Genomic DNA, 25397 nt, shown 5'->3' on the forward strand with positions numbered 1-25397 from the left:
GCATAGTAAATTCCTGAGTGCCACAGTCCAGACTGTAAACAGCCTCTATAGACTGGCACGCGGGATTAAATCACCATGCAGCACATGTTTTATATGACGTGTTGATATACCGGACTACATCAAACACATGTTATTTTTATACTGTTTATATAAGTTATCAAATTAAGATTCTTTGATGAAATATGTATCTCTCATAAAAATGTTGTTCAATCTCAAAAGAAGAAAGATGTAATGATATCATGTATGTGGCCAGTCTATGGTCACATGGTCAAGCATGCTGTAATTTGATAGGCACTTCCGCCCAAAGGTGAAGCGCCAGTTCTTAGAATAAACTCACACTGCTAACATCGCTGTTCTCTGTGTTTATTACAATCCTAAACTTAAGTGGATTTAATGCATCCGATTAGCATATCTTTACAGATTGCATGATTATTTTAGCATAAATTGAGTTCGGTAGCTTTTAAAGTACATGTATTGCATAGTTGAAGGTAGCACGCGATTTTGATACTTACGAGCCTCAATAGCTAAATGTGAAAAAACAAATAGTTAATCAGACGAAAACATAGTGTTAAAACATATCACTCTCTTTAAAGGTACACATTTTATACAGGAAGAAAACAAATATGATGATATACATTTTCTTCTTTTGATTCTGTGATTATGTCGAATAGTAACTGACAAAACTGAACGAAATCGAAATAACCCATGAAACAAACAAGGCTTTGCGTTTATATGAAATGGATCCACGTGAGAAAATATTTCAAACCTCCAGACATAGCACAAATTTGCTCCCCGTGAATACTTCTTTCCCCAGTGGGAATTTGCGTTTATAGGCACATATTTGTACTGCAGCTAATTTGCATCCGATGTTAAATTTCATCATTGGTTGTGTGTAGCCTTTTGCGTTTATAGGCACATATTTGTACTGCAGCTAATTTGCATCCGATGTTAAATTTCATCATTGGTTGTGTGTAGCCTTTTGCGTTTATAGGCACATATTTGTACTGCAGCTAATTTGCATCCGATGTTAAATTTCATCATTGGTTGTGTGTAGCCTTTTGCGTTTATAGGCAAATATTTGTACTGCAGCTAATTTGCATCCGATGTTAAATTTCATCATACAAACGAGACATATGTCAAAACGACGACTTAATTCAACTGTTGGAAGGCGAAATGGTTAAACAACATACAATTTCGTATTTTGTGATAACCCTGGGTTAACCCAGCTTAGTCATTTGACCAATTTGCATGCTACTCATTTCTAGTGCTTTCATACCCCAAACATCATGAATGGGGAGAAAGCTACACTTGTGTACTAAACATTAAACAACGTTGGAAAATACGTTTCTCCTAAGAAAAATAAAATGGTTGAACGTAACCACTGTGTATGTGGTAAAAAAACACTTCCTGATGTACGAAGCAAAACAATGAGGTAAAAAAAAACAATAACATACATCCAGCCTGTTCAGTCCGTTTTGGAAATCACTAACCATTCAGCTTCAGAAAGGTAGCCTTTGATCTCAGATGGTAAAACCAAGCTTTGATTCACTGTCATGTGCCTGTGTTAAAGGAAGAAGGTATGTAATAATGAGTAGGTACTTCCGAATTGGTGTAATTTGACCTGTAAAATAGTAAGTGAAATTTAACCTTTCAGTATTTATGTTTTTCTTCAAATTTATCAATAGGGTCACTCCTACCAACAATATAGCATATAATCTCTATGGAACACTGCAGTGTCAGAAAACCTCGAAATGCCTAAATAGAGTGATTCCCCCCCCTCGCCCCCCCCCCCCCGCTTGATAAATTTGAAAAAAGCTGTATAGCCAAGACTTTGCTTGAAACCTTTGCTCTGTTCATTTAGACACTTACCTGTCTTCACTTTAAAGCAGTCCCAATTGAAAACAAGTCACTAGTCCAAGACACAAAATTTAATCACAAGAAAACATAAGGTTGACCAATGCAGTGTCCCACAAAATTGAGTAGAAATACATGACCCTGAGGTCAAGACGAAAAAAGGCTACACACAACCAATGAACACAGTTCTACAGGAAATGATTTTTCCAATATTTACACTCGAAACTCTCATTCGTTGCAAAACAGCGTCAAATTGTGTTAAGTTCTATGAAAAAGGAGCATCCCTTTCTTTTTTCATTCAACTTTAACAAAATATTGATACTTGAACACAAGCACTCTTCTTTCTGTTTCAACCTCCTGGTCAACGTGGCCGGACAGGTCAACGGAGGAGGCGGACATCTGTTGTTTTGAGCCATATCAAATTTTCAATATCCAGGATTGGAACGAAAGAAATAAACTTATTTAGTTACCATCAGCAGGTGCGTGTGACGTCACCAATGAGTAATCCTGAGATGAATATGGAAGATGTATGTGTTAAAGGTGAGTTAAATCTTAACTTTATATATACATGACATATATAACTATATCACTTCCTTTATCAGCATTGGGGGCGTTACTCGCGTCATCCTTTCTTTATTTTTTAAATGTGATTTGGGTTTGGTAATATCAGCCTAAGCTACTAGAATAGTGCATAATAATGTATTGTATTCAAGCTACTATGATAACTTCAGATCTTCAGCCAATGTGTTTCTTATATCCCCTTACTATTTTTATTGACATCTAGCAAAAGCAAAAACAGACTTGAATATTTATAGCAATGTACCATCCAATCAAATACGTATTTACATAAGACAACTATTGAAAACAAACATTATCTTTGATTTACTTCCTGGTAAAACCAAACACAACAAAGCTGAATATGGTTTCTATCAAACCAAATATGCAAGCCGGATAGGGGCTAGACACCAGACGGTCACAACATTGGAAAATGTTTATAATTATTTCCACAAGACAATATGAGCTTCTATGAGGCCGATAATAGAACATATAGATAAAAGAAAATGTTCGCTGTCTCAGCTGAGTTAACCCGTTTAAGATTAGCGCATAATGGGTTCCCAGTTTTATATAGTGTGTATATTTAGCATGTGAAGGTCACATGGTTAGTAGCCTTTTTTTAATTAAATGGGAATTACGTGGTAAAAAGCCCTGTTAAACATTGAATTGGAAAAATACGCAAAATCTGCGAAAGATACATATATGTCGTAAACGATGTGATACATAAGTTATTAAGATTCAATGCGTTGTACACGACGATATCAATTTATGTAAGTTTTTAACAATTTCCATTTTATTAGCAATTGTATCATCTGGTCTCTCCCTTTTAAGCTGATTTATAATAACACACAATTTCGATCACGATGCAAGAACCGTACTTACGAAGCACACTTTAATCATGTTATCAATAACAGACGTTGATTTTGCTTATGTTTTTATATAAATAGAACAATATTTATAAGCGATAATGCATATTCGTGTATATGGTAGTTTTCATTCGTGAAGACGTCTTTACGTAAGTGCCACCTACATACATATGCAATGATATTACTCAACAAGCAATAAAAAACAACAATAACGATGATAGTACCTAATAAGAAAAAAAAACAATGTTACAACTCAATATACAATTAAAACAACTACAGCAATACTTAGTGTAAGTAATTTTATTTCTCTTCGATTATGCAGCGAGAAGTCATTCAAGAGTGACTGAGAGAAAAACAAAAGATGGCGATACGATCAAGTTGCTAAAAGAAATAGAATCGCTGTGTCAGAGGTAACTATGTCGTATATTATATGGGGTGGGGGTATTTTACGACGCAACCAGACTATCCATAGTCGTCGGTGACAGTTGTAAGGCTGTAAGACATAGCCTAAGCGAGCCAATGATTCGAAGACTTCTGTCTTTCGAAAGTTGTTCATGCTCTTGATAAACAATGGTGATAATCACATTTTGAGTATAAATTTCAGCTTAAAGAGCGATAAAAAACTATATTCGTTTATAACATTGCTTATTTAGTTCAATACACAATAAAACGAACAAGCAAATGGGCACAATTGATCATGTAAACTCGCCATGAGAAATTATCAACATACCATGATCATGAATCAACACATCGTGAGCATGTACCAACACACCGTGAGCATGTATTATCCCACATTAAGCTTGTATCAACACACCGTGAGCATGTATTATCTCACATTAAGCGTGTACCAACACACCGTGAGCATGTATTATCCCAACTTGAGCGTGTATCAACACACCGTGAGCATGTATTATCCCACATTAAGCTTGTACCAACACACCGTGAGCATGTATTATCCCAACTTGAGCGTGTATCAACACACCGTGAGCATGTATTATCCCAACTTGAGCGTGTATCAACACACAGTGAGCATGTATTATCCCAACTTGAGCGTGTATCAACACACCGTGAGCATTATTATCCCAACTTGAGCGTGTATCAACACACTGTGAACATGTATTATCCCTACTTGAGCGTGTATCAACACACCGTGAGCATGTATTATCCCAACTTGAGCGTGTATCAACACACCGTGAGCATGTATTATCCCAACTTGAGCGTGTATCAACACACCGTGACCATGTATTATCCCAACTTGAGCGTGTATCAACACACCGTGAGCATGTATTATCCCACATTGAGCATGTATTAACACACCGTGAACATGTATTATCCCAACTTGAGCGTGTATCAACACACCGAGAGCATGTATTATCCCAACTTGAGCGTGTATCAACACACCGTGAGCATGTATTATCCCACATTAAGCTTGTATCAACACACCGTGAACATGTATTATCCCACATTAAGCTTGTATCAACACACCGTGAGCATGTATTATCCCACATTGAGCTTGTACCAACACACCGTGAGCATGTTTTATCCCACATTGAGCATGTATTAACACACCGTGAACATGTATTATCTCACATTAAGCATGTACCAACACACCGAGAGCATGTATTATCCCAACTTGAGCGTGTATCAACACACCGTGAACATGTATTATCCCACATTAAGCGTGTACCAACACACCGAGAGCATGTATTATCCCAACTTGAGCGTGTACCAACACACCGTGAGCATGTATTATCCCACATTGAGCTTGTATCAACATACCGTGAGTATGTATTATCCCACATTGAGCATGTATCAACACACCGTGAACATGTATTATCTCACATTAAGCATGTACCAACACACCGAGAGCATGTATTATCCCAACTTGAGCGTGTACCAACACACCGTGAACATGTATTATCCCACATTGAGCATGTATCAACACACCGTGAACATGTATTATCCCACATTGAGCGTGTATCAACACACCGAGAGCATGTATTATCCCAACTTGAGCGTGTATCAACACACCGTGAACATGTATTATCCCACATTGAGCATGTATTAACACACCGTGAACATGTATTATCCCACATTGAGCGTGTATCAACACACCGAGAGCATGTATTTTCCCAACTTGAGCGTGTATCAACACACCGTGAGCATGTATTATCCCACATTAAGCTTGTATCAACACACCGTGAACATGTATTATCCCACATTAAGCGTGTATCAACACACCGTGAGCATGTATTATCCCACATTGAGCTTGTACCAACACACCGTGAGCATGTATTATCCCACATTGAGCATGTATTAACACACCGTGAACATGTATTATCTCACATTAAGCATGTACCAACACACCGTGAGCATGTATTATCCCACATTGAGCATGTATTAACACACCGTGAACATGTATTATCTCACATTAAGCATGTACCAACACACCGTGAGCATGTATTATCCTACATTGAGCATGTATCAACACTCCATGAACATGTATTATCCCACATTGAGCATGTACCAACACACCGTGAGCATTTATTATCCCACATTGAGCTTGTATCAACAGTCCATGAGCATGTATTATCCCACATTGAGCTTGTGTCAACACACCGTGAGCATGTATTATCCCACATTGAGCATGTTTTAACACACCGTGAACATGTATTATCTCACATTGAGCATGTATCAACACACCGTGTGCATGTATTATCCCACATTAAGCTTGTATCAACACACCGTGAGCATTTATTATCCCACATTGAGCATGTATCAACACACCGTGAGCATTTATTATCCCACATTGAGCTTGTATCAACACACCGTGCGCATGTATTATCCCACATTAAGCTTGTATCAACACACCGTGAGCAATTATTATCCCACATTAAGCATGTATCAACACATCGTGAGCATTTATTATCCCACATTGAGCATGTACCAACACACCGTGAGCATTTATTATCCTACATTGAGCTTGTATCAACACATCGTGAGCATGTATTATCCCACATTAAGCATGTATCAACACACCGTGTGCATGTATTATCCCGCATTAAGCTTGTATCAACACACCGAGAGCATTTATTATCCCACATTGAGCAGGTATCAACACACCGTGAGCATTTATTATCCCACACTGAGCTTGTATCAACACACCGTGTGCATGTATTATCCCACATTAAGCTTGTATCAACACACCGTGAGCATTTATTATCCCACATTGAGCATGTATCAACACACCGTGAACATTTATTATCCCACATTGAGCTTGTATCAACACATCGTGTGCATGTATTATCCCACATTAAGCTTGTATCAACACACCGTGAGCAATTATTATCCCACATTAAGCTTGTATCAACACATCGTGAGCATTTATTATCCAACATTAAGCTTGTATCAACACATCGTGAGCATGTATTATCCCGCATTAAGCTTGTTTCAACACACCGTGAGCATGTGTTTTCCCAAATTTGGCTTACATCAACACACCTGAGCATGTACTATCCCACATTGAGCTTGTATCAACACTCCATGAGCATGTATTATCCCACATTAAAGTGTATCAACACGCCGTGAGCATGTATTATCCCACATTAAGCGTGTATCAACAGGCCGTGAGCATGTATAAACACTACATGAGCATGCATCATCCCACATTAAAGTGTATCAACACACCGTCAGCATGTATTATCCCACAATAAGCTTGTATCAACAATAAGCTTGTATCAACAATAAGCTTGTATCAACAATAAGCTTGTATCAACAATAAGCTTGTATCAACAATAAGCTTGTATCAACACACCGTGAGCATGTATCATCCCACAATAAGCTTGTACCAACACACCATGAACATGCATTATCCCACATTAAGCTTGTATCAACACACCGTGAGCATGTATTATTCCAAATTTGGCTTACATCAACACACCAGAGCATGTATTATCCGACATTCAACTTGTATCAACACTCCATGAGCATGTATGAACACTCCATGAGCATGTTTCATCCCACATTAAAGTGTATCAACACGCCGTGAGCATGTATTATCCCACATTAATCTAGTATCAACACGCTGTGAGCATGTATAAACACTCCATGCGCATGTATCATCCCACATTAAGTTTGTACCAACACACCGTGAGCATGTATTATCCCACAATAAGCTTGTATCAACACACTGTGAGCATGTATTATCCCACTTTAAGCTTGTATCAACACACAGTGAATATTAATTAACGCACATTAAGCTTGTATCAACACACTATGCATGTATTATCCCAAATTAAGCGTGTATCAACACTCCGTGAGCATGTATTATCCAACATTAATCTTGTTTCAACACACCATGAGCATGTATTATCCCACATTAAGCTTGTATCAACACACGGTGAGAATGTATCAACACACATTAAGCTTGTATCAACACACCATGAGCATGTATTATCCCTTATTAAGCTTGTATCAACACACCGTGAGCATGTATTATCCCACATTAAGCTTTTACCAACACACCGTGAGCATGTATTATCCCACATTAAACTTGTATCAGCACAACATGAGCATATATTAACACACGGTGAGCATGTTTTATCTAACTTTAAGCTTGTATCAACACACCATGAGCATGTATCAATACACCATGAGCATGTATCAACACACGATGAGCATGTATCAACACACCATGAGCATTTATCAACACACCATGAGCATGTATTATCACACATTAGGCTTGTATCAACACAAGGTGAGCATGTATCAACACACCGTGAGCATGTATTATCACACATTAAGCTTGTATCAACACACCATGAGCATATATTATCACACATTAAGCTTGTATCAACACAAGGTGAGCATGTATCAACACATCGTTAGCATGTATTATCACACATTAAGCTTGTATCAACACACCGTGAGCATGTATTATCAAAAATTAAGCTTTATCAACACACAATGAGCATGTATCATCCCACATTAAGCTTGTACCAACATACCATAAGCATGTATTATTCCAACTTGAGCGTGTATCAACACACCATGAGCATGTATTATCCCACATTAAGCTTGTATCAACACTCCATGAGCATGTATTATCCCACATTAAGCTTGTATCAACACACCGTGAGCATGTATCATCCCACATTAAGCTTGTATCAACACACCATAATCATGTACTATCCCAACTTGAGCATGTATCAACACACCGTGAGCATGTATTATCCCACATTAAGCGTGTATCAACACACCATGAGCATGTATTATCCCAAAGTAAGCTTGTATCAACTGACCATGAGCGTGTATTATCGCACATAAAGCTGGTATCAACACACCTTGAGCATGTATTATCCCACATTAAGCTTGTATCAACACACCATGAGCATGTATTATTCGGAATAATACATGCTCATGGTGTTTTGATACAAGCTTAATGTGGAATACTTATTCCACATTAAGCTTGTATCAACACACCGTGATCATGTATTATCCCACATTAAGCTTGTATCAACACACCGTGAGTATGTATTATCCCAAATTATGCTTGTATCAACACTCCATGAGCATGTATTATCCCACATTAAGCTTGTATCAACACACCATGAGCATGTATTATTCCACATTCAGCTTGTATCAACACGCCGTGAGCATGTATCATCCCAAATTATGCTTGTATCAACACTCCATGAGCATGTAATATCCCACATTAAGCTTGTATCAACACACCGTGAGTATGTATTATCCCAAATTATGCTTGTATCAACACTCCATGAGCATGTATTATCCCACATTAAGCTTGTATCAACACACCATGAGCATGTATTATTCCACATTCAGCTTGTATCAACACGCCGTGAGCATGTATCATCAAACATTACGCTTGTATCAACACACCATGAGCATGTATTATCCCACAATAAGCGTGTATCAACAATAAGCTTGTATCAACACACCGTGAGCATGTATTATCCCACAATAAGCGTGTATCAACAATAAGCTTGTACCAACACACCGTGAACATGCATTATCCCACAATAAGCTTGTACCAACACACCATGAACATGTATTATCCAACATTAACCTTGTACCAACACACCGTGAGCATGTATTATCCCACAATAAGCGTGTATCAACAATAAGCTTGTATCAACACACCGTGAGCATGTATTATCCCACAATAAGCTTGTACCAACACACCGTGAACATGCATTATCCCACAATAAGCTTGTACCAACACACCGTGAACATGCATTATCCCACAATAAGCTTGTACCAACACACCATGAACATGTATTATCCAACATTAACCTTGTACCAACACACCGTGAGCATGTATCATCCCACAATAAGCTTGTACCAACACACCGTGAACATGCATTATCCCACAATAAGCTTGTACCAACACACCATGAACATGTATTATCCAACATTAACCTTGTACCAACACACCGTGAGCATGTAATATCCCACATTAAGTTTGTACCAACACACCGTGAACATGCATTATCCCACAATAAGCTTGTACCAACACACCATGAACATGTATTATCCAACATTAACCTTGTATCAACACACCGTGAGCATGTATTATCCCACATTAAGCTTGTATCAACACACCATGAACATGCATTATCCCACAATAAGCTTGTACCAACACACCGTGAGCATGTACCAACACACCGTGAACATGCATTATCCCACAATAAGCTTGTACCAACACACCGTGAGCATGTATTATCCCACATTAAGCTTGTACCAACACACCGTGAGCATGTAATATCCCACATTAAGTTTGTATCAACACACCGTGAGCATGTATAATCCCACACTGAGCTTGTATCAACACACCGTGAGCATGTATTATCCCACATTGAGCTTGTATCAACACACCATGAGCATGTATTATCCCACATTAAGCTTGTACCAACACACCGTGAGCATGTATTATCCCACATTAAGCTTGTATCAACACACCGTGAGCATGTTTTATCCCACAATAAGCTTGTACCAACACACCGTGAACATGCATTATCCTACAATAAGCTTGTACCAACACACCATGAACATGTATTATCCAACATTAACCTTGTACCAACACACCGTTAGCATGTAATATCCCACATTAAGTTTGTATCAACACACCGTGAGCATGTATTATCCCACATTGAGCTTGTATCAACACACCATGAGCATGTATTATCCCACATTAAGTTTGTACCAACACACCGTGAGCATGTATTATCCCACATTAAGCTTGTATCAACACACCGTGAGCATGTATTATCCCACATGAAGCTTGTATCAACACACCATGAGCATGTATTATCCCACATTGAGCTTGTATCAACACACCATGAGCATGTATTATCCCACATTGAGCTTGTATCAACACACCATGAACATGCATTATCCCACATTAAGCTTGTACCAACACACCATGAACATGCATTATCCCACATTAAGCTTGTATCAACACACCATGAGCATGTATTATCCCACATTGAGCTTGTATCAACACACCATGAGCATGTATTATCCAACATTAACCTTGTACCAACAACACACCGTGAGCATGTATTATCCAACATTAACCTTGTACCAACACACCATGAGCATGTATTATCCCACATTGAGCTTGTACCAACACACCATGAACATGTATTATCCCACATTAACCTTGTACCAACACACCATGAACATGTATTATCCCACATTAAGCTTGTATCAACACACCATGAGCATGTATTATCCAACATTAACCTTGTACCAACACACCGTGAGCATGTATTATCTAACATTAACCTTTTACCAACACACCGTGAGCATGTATTATCCCACATTAAGCTTGTGTCAACACACCATGAGCATGTATTATCCAACATTAACCTTGTACCAACACACCATGAGCATGTATTATCCCACATTGAGCTTGTACCAACACACCATGAACATGCATTATCCCACATTAAGCTTTTATCAACACACCGTGAGCATGTATTATCCCACAATAAGCTTGTACCAACACACCATGAACATGCATTATCCAACATTAAGCTTGTATCAACACACCATGAGCATGCATTATCCAACATTAACCTTGTACCAACACACCATGAACATGCATTATCCCACATTAAGCTTTTATCAACACACCGTGAGCATGAATTATCCCACATTGAACTTGTACCAACACACCATGAGCATGTATTATCCCACATTGAGCTTGTACCAACACACCGTGAGCATTTATTATCCCACATTGAGCTTGTATCAACACACCGTGAGCATTTATTATCCCACATTGAGATTATACCAACACACCGTGAGCATTTATTATCCCACATTGAGATTATACCAACACACCGTGAGCATGTATCAACACACCATGAGCATGTATTATCCCACATTGAGCTTGTACCAACACACCATGAACATGCATTATCCCACAATAAGCTTGTATAAACACACCATGAGCATGTATTATCCCACATTGAGCTTGTATCAACACACCATGAACATGCATTATCCCACATTAAGCTTTTATCAACACACCGTGAGCATGTATTATCCCACATTGAGCTTGTACCAACACACCGTGAGCATTTATTATCCCACATTGAGATTATACCAACACACCGTGAGCATGCATCAACACACCATGAGCATGTATTATCCCACATTAAGCTTGTACCAACACACCATGAACATGCATTATCCCACATTAAGCTTTTATCAACACACCATGAGCATGTATTATCCCACATTGAGCTTGTACCAACACACCGTGAGCATGCATCATCCCACATTGAGCTTGTATCAACACACCGTGAGCATGTATTATCCCACATTGAGCTTGTATCAACACACCGTGAGCATGTATTATCCCACATTAAGCTTGTATCAACACACCGTGAGCATGTATTATCCCACATTGAGCTTGTATCAACACACCGTGAGCATGTATTATCCCACATTAAGCGTGTACCAACACACCGTGAGCATGTATTATCCCACATTGAGCGTGTACCAACACACCGTGAGCATGCATCATCCCACATTGAGCTTGTATCAACACACCGTGAGCATGTATTATCCCACATTGAGCTTGTACCAACACACCATGAACATGTATTATCCCACAATAAGCTTGTACCAACACACCATGAACATGTATTATCCCACATTGAGCTTGTACCAACACACCATGAACATGCATTATCCCACATTAAGCTTGTATCAACACACCATGAGCATGCATTATCCAACATTAACCTTGTACCAACACACCATGAGCATGCATTATCCCACATTAAGCTTGTATCAACACACCGTATTATCCCACATTGAGCTTGTACCAACACACCGTGAGCATTTATTATCCCACATTGAGATTATACCAACACACCGTGAGCATGTATCAACACACCATGAGCATGTATTATCCCACATTGAGCTTGTACCAACACACCATGAACATGCATTATCCCACAATAAGCTTGTATCAACACACCATGAGCATGTATTATCCCACATTGAGCTTGTATCAAAACACCATGAACATGCATTATCCCACATTAAGCTTTTATCAACACACCGTGAGCATGTATTATCCCACATTGAGCTTGTACCAACACACCGTGATCATTTATTATCCCACATTGAGATTATACCAACACACCGTGAGCATGCATCAACACACCATGAGCATGTATTATCCCACATTAAGCTTGTACCAACACACCATGAACATGCATTATCCCACATTAAGCTTTTATCAACACACCATGAACATGCATTATCCCACATTAAGCTTGTATCAACACACCATGAACATGCATTATCCCACGTTGAGCTTGTATCAACACACCATGAGCATGTATTATCCCACATTGAGCTTGTATCAATACACCATGAGCATGTATTATCCAACATTAACCTTGTACCAACAACACACCGTGAGCATGTATTATCCAACATTAACCTTGTACCAACACACCATGAGCATGTATTATCCCACATTGAGCTTGTACCAACACACCATGAACATGTATTATCCCACATTAACCTTGTACCAACACACCATGAACATGTATTATCCCACATTAAGCTTGTATCAACACACCATGAGCATGTATTATCCAACATTAACCTTGTACCAACACACCGTGAGCATGTATTATCCAACATTAACCTTTTACCAACACACCGTGAGCATGTATTATCCCACATTAAGCTTGTGTCAACACACCATGAGCATGTATTATTCCACATTGAGCGTGTATCAACACACCGTGAGCATGTATTATCCCACATTAAGCGTGTATCAACACACCATGAGCATGTATTATCCCAAATTAAGCTTGTATCAACTTACCATGAGCATGTATTATCGCACATAAAGCTTGTATCAACACACCTTGAGCATGTATTATCCCACATTAAGCTTAAATGAACAAACCGTGAGCATGTATCATGATAATCATCCCACATTAAGCATGTATCAACACACCATGAGCATGTATTATTCGGAATAATACATGCTCATGGTGTGTTGATACAAGCTTAATGTGGAATATTTATTCCACATTAAGCTTGTATCAACACACCGTGAGTATGTATTATCCCAAATTATGCTTGTATCAACACACCGTGAACATGCATCATCCCACATTAAGCTTGTATCAACACAACGTGAGTATGTATTATCCCAAATTATGCTTGTATCAACACTCCATGAGCATGTATTATCCCACATTAAGCTTGTATCAACACACCGTGAGTATGTATTATCACAAATTATGCTTGTATCAACACTCCGTGAGCATGTATTATCCCACATTAAGCTGGTATCAACATTGTGAGCATGTATCATCCCACATTAAGCTTGTATCAACACACCATGAGCATGTATTATTCCATATTAAGCTTGTATCAACACGCCGTGAGCATGTATCATCCCACATTACGCTTGTATCAACACACCATGAGCATGTATTATCCCACATTAAGCTTGTATCAAAACACCGTGAGCATGTATTATCCCAAATTAAGCTTGTATCAACACTCCATGAGCATGTATTATCCCACATTAAACTTGTATCAACACATGTATTATCCCAATTTAAGCATGTATCAACACACCGTGAGCATGTATTATTCCACATTAAGCTTTTATCAACACGCCGTGAGCATGTATTATCCCACATTAAGCTTGTATCAACATACCGTGAGCATGTATTATCCCAAATTAAGCTTGTATCAACACACCATGACCATGTATTATCCCACATTAAGCGTGTATCAACACACCGTGAGCATGTATTATTCCACATTAAGCTTGTATCAACACACCGTGAGCATGTATTATCCCAAATTAAGCATGTATCAACACACCGTGAGCATGTATTATCCCAAATTAAGCTTGTATCAACATACATTACCGTGAGCATGTATTATCCCAAATTAAGCTTGTATCAACACACCGTGATCATGCATTATCCCACATTAAGCGTGTATCAACACACCGTGAGCATGCATCATCCCACATAAAGCGTGTATCAACACACCGTGATCATGCATTATCCCACATTAAGATTGTATCAACACACCGTGATCATGCATTATCCCACATTAAGCTTGTATCAACACACCGTGAGCATGCATCATCGCACATTAAGCGTGTATCAACACACCGTGAGCATGTATCATCCCACATTGAGCTTGTATCAACACACCGTGAGCATGCATCAACACACCGTGAGCATGTATCATCCCACATTAAGCTTGTATCAACACACCGTGAGCATGCATAATCCCACATTAAGCTTGTATCAACACACATTGAGCATGCATCATCCCATATTGAGCTTGTATCAACACACCGTGAGCATTTATCATCCCATATTAAGCTTGTATCAACACACCGTGAGCATGCATCATCCCATATTAAGCTTGTATCAACACACCGTGAGCATGAATTATTCCACATTAAGCATGTATCAACACACCGTGAGCATGTATAATCCCACATTGAGCTTGTATCAACACACCGTGAGCATGCACCATCCCACATTAAGCTTGTATCAACACACCGTGAGCATGCATCATCCAACATTAAGCTTGTATCAACACACCGTGAGCATGCATCATCCCACATTAAGCTTGTATCAACACACCGTGAGCTTGTATCAACATACCGTGAGCATGCATCATCCCACATTGAGCTTGTATCAACACACCGTGAGCATGCATCATCCCACATTGAGCTTGTATCAACACACCGTGAGTATGTATCATCCCACATTGTGCTTGTATCAACACACCGTGAGCATGTATCATCCCACATTAAGCTTGTATCAACACACCGTGAGCATGCATCATCCCACATTCAGCTTGTATCAACACACCGTGAGCATGCATCATCCCACATTAAGCTTGTATCAACACACCGTGAGCTTGTATCAACATACCGTGAGCATGCATCATCCCACATTGAGTTTGTATCAACACACCGTAAGCTTGTATCATCCCACATTGAGATTGTATCAACACACCGTGAGCATGTATTATCCCACACTGAGCTTGTATCAACACACCGTGAGCATGTATTATCCCACACTGAGCTTATATCAACACACCGTGAGCATGTATTATCCCACATTGAGCTTGTATCAACACACCGTGAGCATGCACCATCCCACATTAAGCTTGTATCAACACACCGTGAGCATGCATTATCCCACATTAAGCGTGTGTCAACACACCGTGAGCATGTATAATCCCACACTGAGCTTATATCAACACACCGTGAGCATGTATTATCCCACATTGAGCTTGTATCAACATACCGTGAGCATGCATCATCCCACATTGAGCTTGTATCAACACACCGTGAGCTTGTATCAACACACCGTGAGCATGCATCATCCAACATTAAGCTTGTATCAACACACCGTGAGCATGCATCATCCCACATTAAGCTTGTATCAACACACCGTGAGCTTGTATCAACATACCGTGAGCATGCATCATCCCACATTGAGCTTGTATCAACACACCGTGAGCATGCATCATCCCACATTGAGCTTGTATCAACACACCGTGAGTATGTATCATCCCACATTGTGCTTGTATCAACACACCGTGAGCATGTATCATCCCACATTAAGCTTGTATCAACACACCGTGAGCATGCATCATCCCACATTCAGCTTGTATCAACACACCGTGAGCATGCATCATCCCACATTAAGCTTGTATCAACAAACCGTGAGCTTGTATCAACATACCGTGAGCATGCATCATCCCACATTGAGTTTGTATCAACACACCGTAAGCTTGTATCATCCCACATTGAGATTGTATCAACACACCGTGAGCATGTATTATCCCACACTGAGCTTGTATCAACACACCGTGAGCATGTATTATCCCACACTGAGCTTATATCAACACACCGTGAGCATGTATTATCCCACATTGAGCTTGTATCAACACACCGTGAGCATGCACCATCCCACATTAAGCTTGTATCAACACACCGTGAGCATGCATTATCCCACATTAAGCGTGTGTCAACACACCGTGAGCATGTATTATCCCACACTGAGCTTATATCAACACACCGTGAGTATGTATCATCCCACATTGAGCTTGTATCAACATACCGTGAGCATGCATCATCCCACATTGAGCTTGTATCAACACACCGTGAGCTTGTATCAACACACCGTGAGTATGTATTATCCCACACTGAGCTTGTATCAACACACCGTGAGCTTGTATCAACACACCGTGAGCTTGTATCAACACACCGTGAGTATGTATTATCCCACACTGAGCTTGTATCAACACACCGTGAGCTTGTATCAACACACCGTGAGCTTGTATCAACACACCGTGAGTATGTATTATCCCACACTGAGCTTGTACCAACACACCATGAACATGCATTATCCCACAATAAGCTTGTATCAACACACCGTGAGCTTGTATCAACACACCGTGAGCATGCATCATCCCACACTGAGCTTGTATCAACACACCGTGAGCTTGTATCAACACACCGTGAGCTTGTATCAAAGCACCGTGAGTATGTATTATCCCACACTGAGCTTGTATCAACATACCGTGAGCATGCATCATCCCACATTGAGCATGTATCAACACACCGTGTGCATGTATTATCCCACATTGAGCTTGTATCAACACACCGTGAGCATGTATCATCCCACATTGAGCTTGTATCAACACACCGTGAGCATGTATCATCCCACATTGAGCTTGTATCAACACACCGTGAGCTTGTATCAACACACCGTGAGCATGTATCATCCCACATTGAGCTTGTATCAACACACCGTGAGCATGTATCATCCCACATTGAGCTTGTATCAACACACCGTGAGCTTGTATCAACACACCGTGAGTATGTATTATCCCACATTAACCTTGTATTAACACACCGCGATCATAACCGTTCTTGCTTAAGACCATTCATTATAGCTCGACTATTCGAAGAATGCCTATACTACTCGCCAAGCGTCACCGACGTAGGTGTCGGCCTCGGGGTCCGGTTAAAGTTGGCATTTTCACTTTGAACTCCAATAATGATAATTCACTTAATACTTTCCACAGTTGTTCATGATCATCACACAATTTAGTTCCATAAAACCATATCATCCAAAATGCAAAGCATGACCATTGGATGATTTTGGAACTAGTGTTTAAGTTTAAGGGCACACTATTAAGTGACGTAACTCCATTAACCTTAATACAAACTATGACCCTTGATTGATTTTATTTATTACTCCTTTTTTTCTTCATTGTTTTACATGCACATAATACATCATTAATGTATTCAGTTTAAAGACAAGGTGTCGTACAGTCGAGCGTGCTGTCCTACGAAAGCTCTTGTAAATTCAATTTGTAAATGCTAATGCTTAAAAAACGCATAGCTGGTAGAATTTGCGAATCGAAATTATTTAAGAAATAAACTACATAGATCTCGATAGAAAATTAGTATAAACCGTATGACTATATATAATGTTATATATGTAACATGTCATTATCAACCTGTCACTTTCTGGAAAGAACATTGTGAACTTTTAATAGTCAAAAGCAATTCTTTGAAAGTATGATAAAATACTTAATCCCTTATTGTCTGGTTTATGAAATTAGGCTACTATAAATATATTATCATTTAAGCGTAATTTGATTCACGCTTATTTTTAAATAATAGAATGAAAAACAAAATCTGTAAACTGTTATAAAAACAAGCAAATTTAAACATTTAAATAAAAATTTCACACACCAAAGTTGTTAGCCTCGCATACACGTTCATATCTCCGGTAGCATGGAACTCGCTGGATGCGCTACCTGATCGCGCTCTTAACATGAAGCTGTATTCTTGGGCAAAATGACTTGAAACATTTTCATCAATTTTGACATATCACCTATAAATAGCTTACATACGTGTTCAATGTTTCAGGTCCAAGCAACCGGAAGTTATACTTCTTCTCGGTGACGTGGGTGCAGGCAAAAGCTCCCTGGTCAACACTGTAATTCGGGCGCTGACTGAACAACATCTTCCGAGGGCGAAAACTGGGAGAGGTGGCGCACACTCCAAAACCGTCACACTCCAAAGGTAAGCGTCACGTTTTCCATATTTTGATTCATCCTCCAATGTTAATCACGTTTTCCATATTTTGATTCATCCTCCAATGTTCATCACGTTCTCAATATTCTGATTCATCCTCCAATGTTCAGCACGTTCTCCATAGTTTGGTGCATCCATCTACGTTTAACACGTTCTCCATAGTTTGATGCATCCACCCACGTTTAACACGTTCTCCATAGTTTGATGCATCCACCCACGTTTAACACGTTCTCCATAGTTTGATGCATCCACCCACGTTTAACACGTTCTCCATAGTTTGATGCATCCACCTACGTTTAACACGTTCTCCATAGTTTGATGCATCCACCCACATTTAACACGTTCTCCATAGTTTGATGCATCCATCTACGTTGAACATGTTCGCTTTAGATTGATGCATCCACCCACGTTTAACACGTTCTCCATAGTTTGATGCATCCACCCACGTTTACCCACGTTTAACACGTTCTCCATAGTTTGATGCATCCATCCACGTTTAACAAGGTCTCCATAGTTTGATGCATCCACCCACGTTTACCCACGTTTAACACGTTCTCCATAGTCTGATGCATCCACCCACATATTCCCACGTTTAACACTTTCTCAATAGTCTGATGCATCCACCCACATATTCCCACGTTTAACATGTTCTCCATAGTCTGATGCATCCACCTACGTTTAACACGTTCTCCATAGTTTGATGCATCCACCCACGTTTAACACGTTCTCCATAGTTTGATGCATCCACCCACGTTTAACACGTTCTCCAATCCTACGTTTTACACGTTCTCCATATTTTTATGCATCCACCCACGTTTAACACGTTCTCCATAGTTTGATGCATCCACCCACGTTTAACACGTTCTCCAATCCTACGTTTTACACGTTCTCCATATTTTTATGCATCCTCCTACGTTTAACACGCTCTCCATATGTTGATGCATCCTCCTACGTTTTACACGTTATCCATATTTTGATGCATCCTCCTATATCCGCCAACGTTAAGCACGTCTTCCATGTTTTGATGCATCTGCCTACGTAAAGCATGTTCTCCATAGCTTTCAAACATTCTCATGTGTTTGGCACGTTTCCCATAGTAACTCCTAAGCTTGGCATTTCCATCGTTTTGAAACATCCTACTTGATACCAAATGTTTTGAAAAATTCCCCCTGCAATTGCGAGACATTGGTTTCGATTTTTACTGACACTCACTTCATTGACAGTAAAGATAAAACCATCGTCACGCTTAAAATCAGCGTGCTGAAAAAAGCATTTGATTTCTTGCGTTACGTCATTTTCACCAGTGGCCTTGTGTTAACAGACTGGTCATTTGCCAGGTATTTCATCACAGCCAGCTACACAACATATTAGGTACACAACATATTATGGTTGACTGTAAACAGAAGAAGACAAAAATGAAGACTGGGCTTGATCATGTTTATTTCTAAACAATCAAGACAGTCGCGAAAATATGTGACAAACATATTATTTTCTTCAAAGTACGGCTATTTCGGTTAATGAATACGAGATACGTATATAACATGAATAAATAAATAAAGGATTTTAAAAGACATCAAATCTGTTATGTAAACATATTATTTTCTTCAAAGTACGGCTATTTCGGTTAATGAATACGAGATACGTATATAACATGAATAAATAAATAAAGGATTTTAAAAGACATCAAATCTGTTATGTACCTTATATCGCATTCGACCGCTGAAAATTGATCAACTCCAAAAAATAGCGCTCTGTTGTCGGCTATCCCATCGTGACGTCATCAAAGGGAAGATAATTTCAAACACGGTATAATTGAAAGGGTGTATTGTGTTTATCTACAGGTTTTACCAGTGCGGGGTCAACGAAAACGACCTTGAAGAAGGCCACGAGTTGAAAGGCTTAACTCACATGCTACCAACGCTTATTGACTTTGCTGGCCGTGCCCATTGTCAAGAAGAATTTCTTGAAATTTTAGATCTCATTCTTGGAGGTACAGTTTTCTACCCGTACCATTATTATAAGATCTTCCGTTACTTAATTTTTAGGTCACTGTTTTGTGTTAATAATATATTTTTTTAATTTACTATGAAACCGTTTAAGTATTGAGCTATTTCCATTAGTCAAGCGTTCATTTGTTGGCTCTGTGAGGCTTGTGTTTCTGATCTATATTCAATGTTTTGATTGCAATTAAAGATGCACTCTTACTCCCAAATACTATATACCACTATTTATAAAATTGTTTTGATATTCTAAAAAAGATGAATAAATGTCGAAGACAATTGTTCTAATAAAGGATACCGATTTTAATTTGAAAGAAATGAGCATTAAACACGGTATTTCTACCTTTTGAGACTATAGTAGATCACAGTAAATCTTTAAGCATTCACCAATCATTTAATATTTTTGCGCTTTCTGCTTTTAAATACACGGTTACAATCTTGTAATCAGTAATTATTATTTTTTCCATAAATGCGTGATTTAGTAAGCAGTTAAAAGTATATCCGTCGAAATTGATGCTTGTTATACATGTGTATATATTGATTTTGAATAAGAGTGTCCCTTTAAGGTATCTGTACAATATCTACTATCTACAATGTATCTTGGATAACCTATTTCACATATTCGTACGAGCAATGACGTTTAAAATGATACCAAAAGTGTATTGGGTCCTCAGACATCCAATGTTTGCATCAGCGCCTATTGGTATTGGCTATTGCTCGATGTTGGCAAGCTAAATCGTTTATCGGATACCTTCAATTCAGCAATTACTTTACTTATAATGCACCAGTCAATTGTAACCACGCCCCCCCCCCCCCCCCCTAGGTCCGGGGAACAGCGATAACTTTGACTTTCGGTCCAGCCATGCCCGGACAAAATCCCCGTCCTGCGGGGACGAACTGATTGTAAAATCCCCCGCCCCCCCCCCCCCCCCCCCAAAAAAAAAAAATGCCCCCGCATCCCAGTGACTCTAAGTTAGGCCCATGTCCCCGATATTTTTGGCGCGAAGACATAATCAACGGGCTTTGCGGGGGCCGCTGGAAGGTAAAATCACGGCCCATATCCCCGGTAAACCCCCGGACCTGAGGGGGCCGTGGTTATAATTGACTGGTTCATTACAAGGGTATTTTCGATATAAGTCTGACAGGGTAATATTTTCATACATACATAACCAAACAAAACCATTTTCAGGATATATACCTACTGGTACTTCAATCAAATACCTCGAGGAATATCAGAGAGAATACGGCATTGGAAAACTGTCTCGGAAGTTCAACGCAAGCGACCCTGCCCTGGAAGTGACCAAAGTCGTCCTAGTAATAGACACTCAATCCTCCTCGTTGCCAGAGTCGCTAATTGAGAACATACAGCGTGCTATCCAACAACACACTGCAGACGGACAACTGAAGTGTAGGTAGATTTATTCCATGTTCCAAGAGCCAAAAAGCGTGCGTTAACTAATGTCTAAATCGTTATTATAAATGTTACAGTTTTACTATTATCAAATCTATGATTAATTGCCATAATACCTGTCCGAGAATCATTGCATTTTCAGACCAATGTGATCTTTTTGTCGTTTTGACGAAAATGGACATGGAAAAGGATGTCACAGATGAAGAAAATAAGCTTGATTCAACTGTGTCGGTTGAAAAGTCGATTACGTCGCGTGAAGAGAGAGAACGCCAGCTTGCTATTCTGCTTACCATCGAGGGAGCCCTTAACGACAATCTCTTTCGGTGGACCAGTTACCATGACAACATAACGGAGCAAAATCCCGAGATTGACATCGTGGCTCTTAAGTTTTTGAAAACCATGATGCAACAAAGACCGACAGATGTCCAATCAAGCGTGAAACCGAAAGAACTGTTGCTGAAAGAGAAAATTCAAATGAGAGTTGAAAAAATATGGGATGTAGCCTTAACATCTGCCCGTAGAAATTGGAACAGTCTGGAGAAACAAACTAAACTTGCAGTACTGGCTGTTTTCGTAGGATGCTTTATTATCTACCTCCTAAGCCGTTCTGTTTTATAACTTCTTATGTCAATAAAGAAGTGACAATGTGGCATTCTTGGCGTGACATTCAGGCGGTTCAGTTTTGTAGATTGTTCGATGAGCCCATTTATAACTTTATTTTACGAAACGAACTATTTCAAGAACCCACGCTGTTGTATTATTATATACACTACAATACTCAAACACTATAATAGACAATGAGTTAAATTGTATTACTTCCCTTTAATCATAAACTCTATTACATGTACATGTATTGTTTATTATATACTGATGTTGTACACTTTAATAGCACTTGTTAATCGAATTTCACACTATAAACATGTACCCAAAACTTGGTTTCTTTGTACATCTCACACCCATCCCAAGGAATACAACACACACCAGCAGGATGAGGGCACCTGCCTAAAAGTGACACTCTTGTTCAAAATCAATATATACACATGTATAACAAACATCAATTTTGACTGATAAACCTTTAACTACTTACTAAATAATGCAGTTATGGAAAATATTTATTACTGATAACAAGATTGTAACCGTGTATTTAAAAGCAGAAAGCGCAAAAATATTAAATGATTGGTGAATGCTAAAAGATTTCCTTTGGTCTACTATAGCCTCATAAGGTAGAAATACCGTGTTTCTGCACTTTTCTTTCAAATTAAACACGGTGTTTTTTGTACTCTTTTTACCAAAATATTTTATATGAATTACTTCCCAGAAAAGTGGTCACAATGTTTTATACATGTAGTTCCAAAAAAGATGTTTTTTATTGTTTAAAATGTGGTGAAAAAAATAGTTAAAGAGAAAAGAAAAATAAGACTGTTAAATACACTTGAAAAAAATGTTTACAAAAGTTATAAATGATAGAGATACTTTTTTGAGAAAGACGTATTCATGTAATGTGTATATTGAGGCACAATCGGGCTTTAGAAGGCAGTTTGGAACTGTTGATAATGTGTTTGTTTGTTTTACATGGTATACTATATAAATAAACCATAATAATTTGCAGTTTTTATTGAATTTACCAAACCATTTAAATACATTCTGAGGGAAAGTATATGGTTAATTTAGTTTATCGAACTTTTTGTGAAAGGAAAAATTACTTTAATAGTTGAAACATTGTATAAACATATTTAAAAATGAAACATGTCTTTGTATTTTATATTTTTTAACCTTTTTATATAATGGTAGGATGAGTCAGTTAATCTGTTCGCTCCTAAGCTAGTTAGAGGTGATACATGGTTTATTAAATTATTTCTTACCAGAGCTTATTTAAAGCACCAAAGATACAGCTGTTACATTTTATGTTCTTCTCTCTTTTAAGACTTCTTTTAGACACCTAGTGTCACGATTAAATGACTCAACCTACTTTTTAGTGTGTTATTGTGTCTAAGTATACAATGATATATAATGTATTCTTATGTGTTGTTTGAAGCAGTTTGCACACTGTGAAATGTTATGTAAAAGTTTTATAGTCTCTCGTAATTCTTTAATAGAATGGCCGCATATATATCCTGTTTTGTACATACTGTGTTTTACCTGATTTGAATATATGTGGATGAGACTTTAATAAATAAATAAATAAATATATGAGATCAAGTATGAGTGATGACACCATGCATACTTGGTGTAATTCAGTGTGAAACTTTGTCTCCTTTCTTATTTTGTATGTATTAAAATGAAACAGAAGAATGTTTTAGTTTATGCTAACTGTCTTCTATGGTGTTGAAAGTGTTTCTCTTCGATGTAAGCGGATGATAAAGTTGTTGTTGTTGTTGTTGTTGTTGTTGTTTTTATCAGAATCTGAAAGTGAGTTACAAAATGGATGGTTGCTCAGTGGTTGCGCAGTGTTTAATGACAATGTTTTTTTTTATAATAATGTAGAATTTTGTAATGTTTTAGTATCAAGGGCAAGATAAATTGAGAATAAATATCTTACTTACTTAGGAAGTTAGAAATAGTATTTATTATTGGTGACGGATTGAGAAAACATAAATACTTATGAATAGCATTTACTATTGGTGGTTTGTTTAGTACAACTTTTGAAACTTTATCGGGACGATCTTTGAACTTATTATGAAGTCTGTAGACAATAATGTTATAATGAAACCGTCTTACTCTGAACTTATTACGAAGTCTGTAGACAATAATGTTATAATGAAACCGTCTTACTCTGAACTTATTACGAAGTCTGTAGACAATAATGTTATAATGAAACCGTCTTACTCAAGTTAAACGTTATAAACTCGCAGTTTAGGGAATGCTTGTCATGTGAATTCCCTATAAAATCATTGTAGCGGCTTGCTTATCAAGAACGGGAATAATTTTATAAGAGAGATAACCCTAGACACCAAATATAACCATTACGTTTTTTAGTAACCTCCCTTGCAATAGAACTTGGTAAGAGAGGGAAGCGGTAAGCAGATAAACAATTGCAACTGTTAAAC

The 25397-nt window shown here is 38.4% G+C and overlaps 1 protein-coding gene across 3 annotated transcripts; it reads left to right on the plus strand.

The window, feature by feature from the left end:
• The first annotated feature begins 1437 nt into the window (after nucleotides 1-1437).
• On the plus strand, nucleotides 1438-24727 carry LOC128222686 (uncharacterized). Of its 3 annotated transcripts, none has more exons than XM_052931773.1 (7): nucleotides 1438-1577; nucleotides 2331-2394; nucleotides 3598-3685; nucleotides 18772-18927; nucleotides 20781-20929; nucleotides 22129-22347; nucleotides 22493-24727. In XM_052931773.1, the coding sequence occupies exons 2-7, from the start codon at nucleotides 2352-2354 to the stop codon at nucleotides 22966-22968; spliced, it is 1131 nt and encodes a 376-aa protein (XP_052787733.1). In that variant the 5' UTR covers nucleotides 1438-1577; nucleotides 2331-2351; the 3' UTR covers nucleotides 22969-24727. The 3 variants fall into 3 exon arrangements, with proteins under 3 accessions (XP_052787733.1, XP_052787732.1, XP_052787734.1); XM_052931772.1 differs by having other exon boundaries at nucleotides 1439-1577; nucleotides 2291-2394; XM_052931774.1 differs by having other exon boundaries at nucleotides 1444-1577; nucleotides 2334-2394.
• Nucleotides 24728-25397: the final 670 nt, after the last annotated feature.

The sequence above is a fragment of the Mya arenaria genome, chromosome 17 (assembly GCF_026914265.1).
Source record: "Mya arenaria isolate MELC-2E11 chromosome 17, ASM2691426v1".
NCBI lineage: Eukaryota > Metazoa > Mollusca > Bivalvia > Myida > Myidae > Mya > Mya arenaria.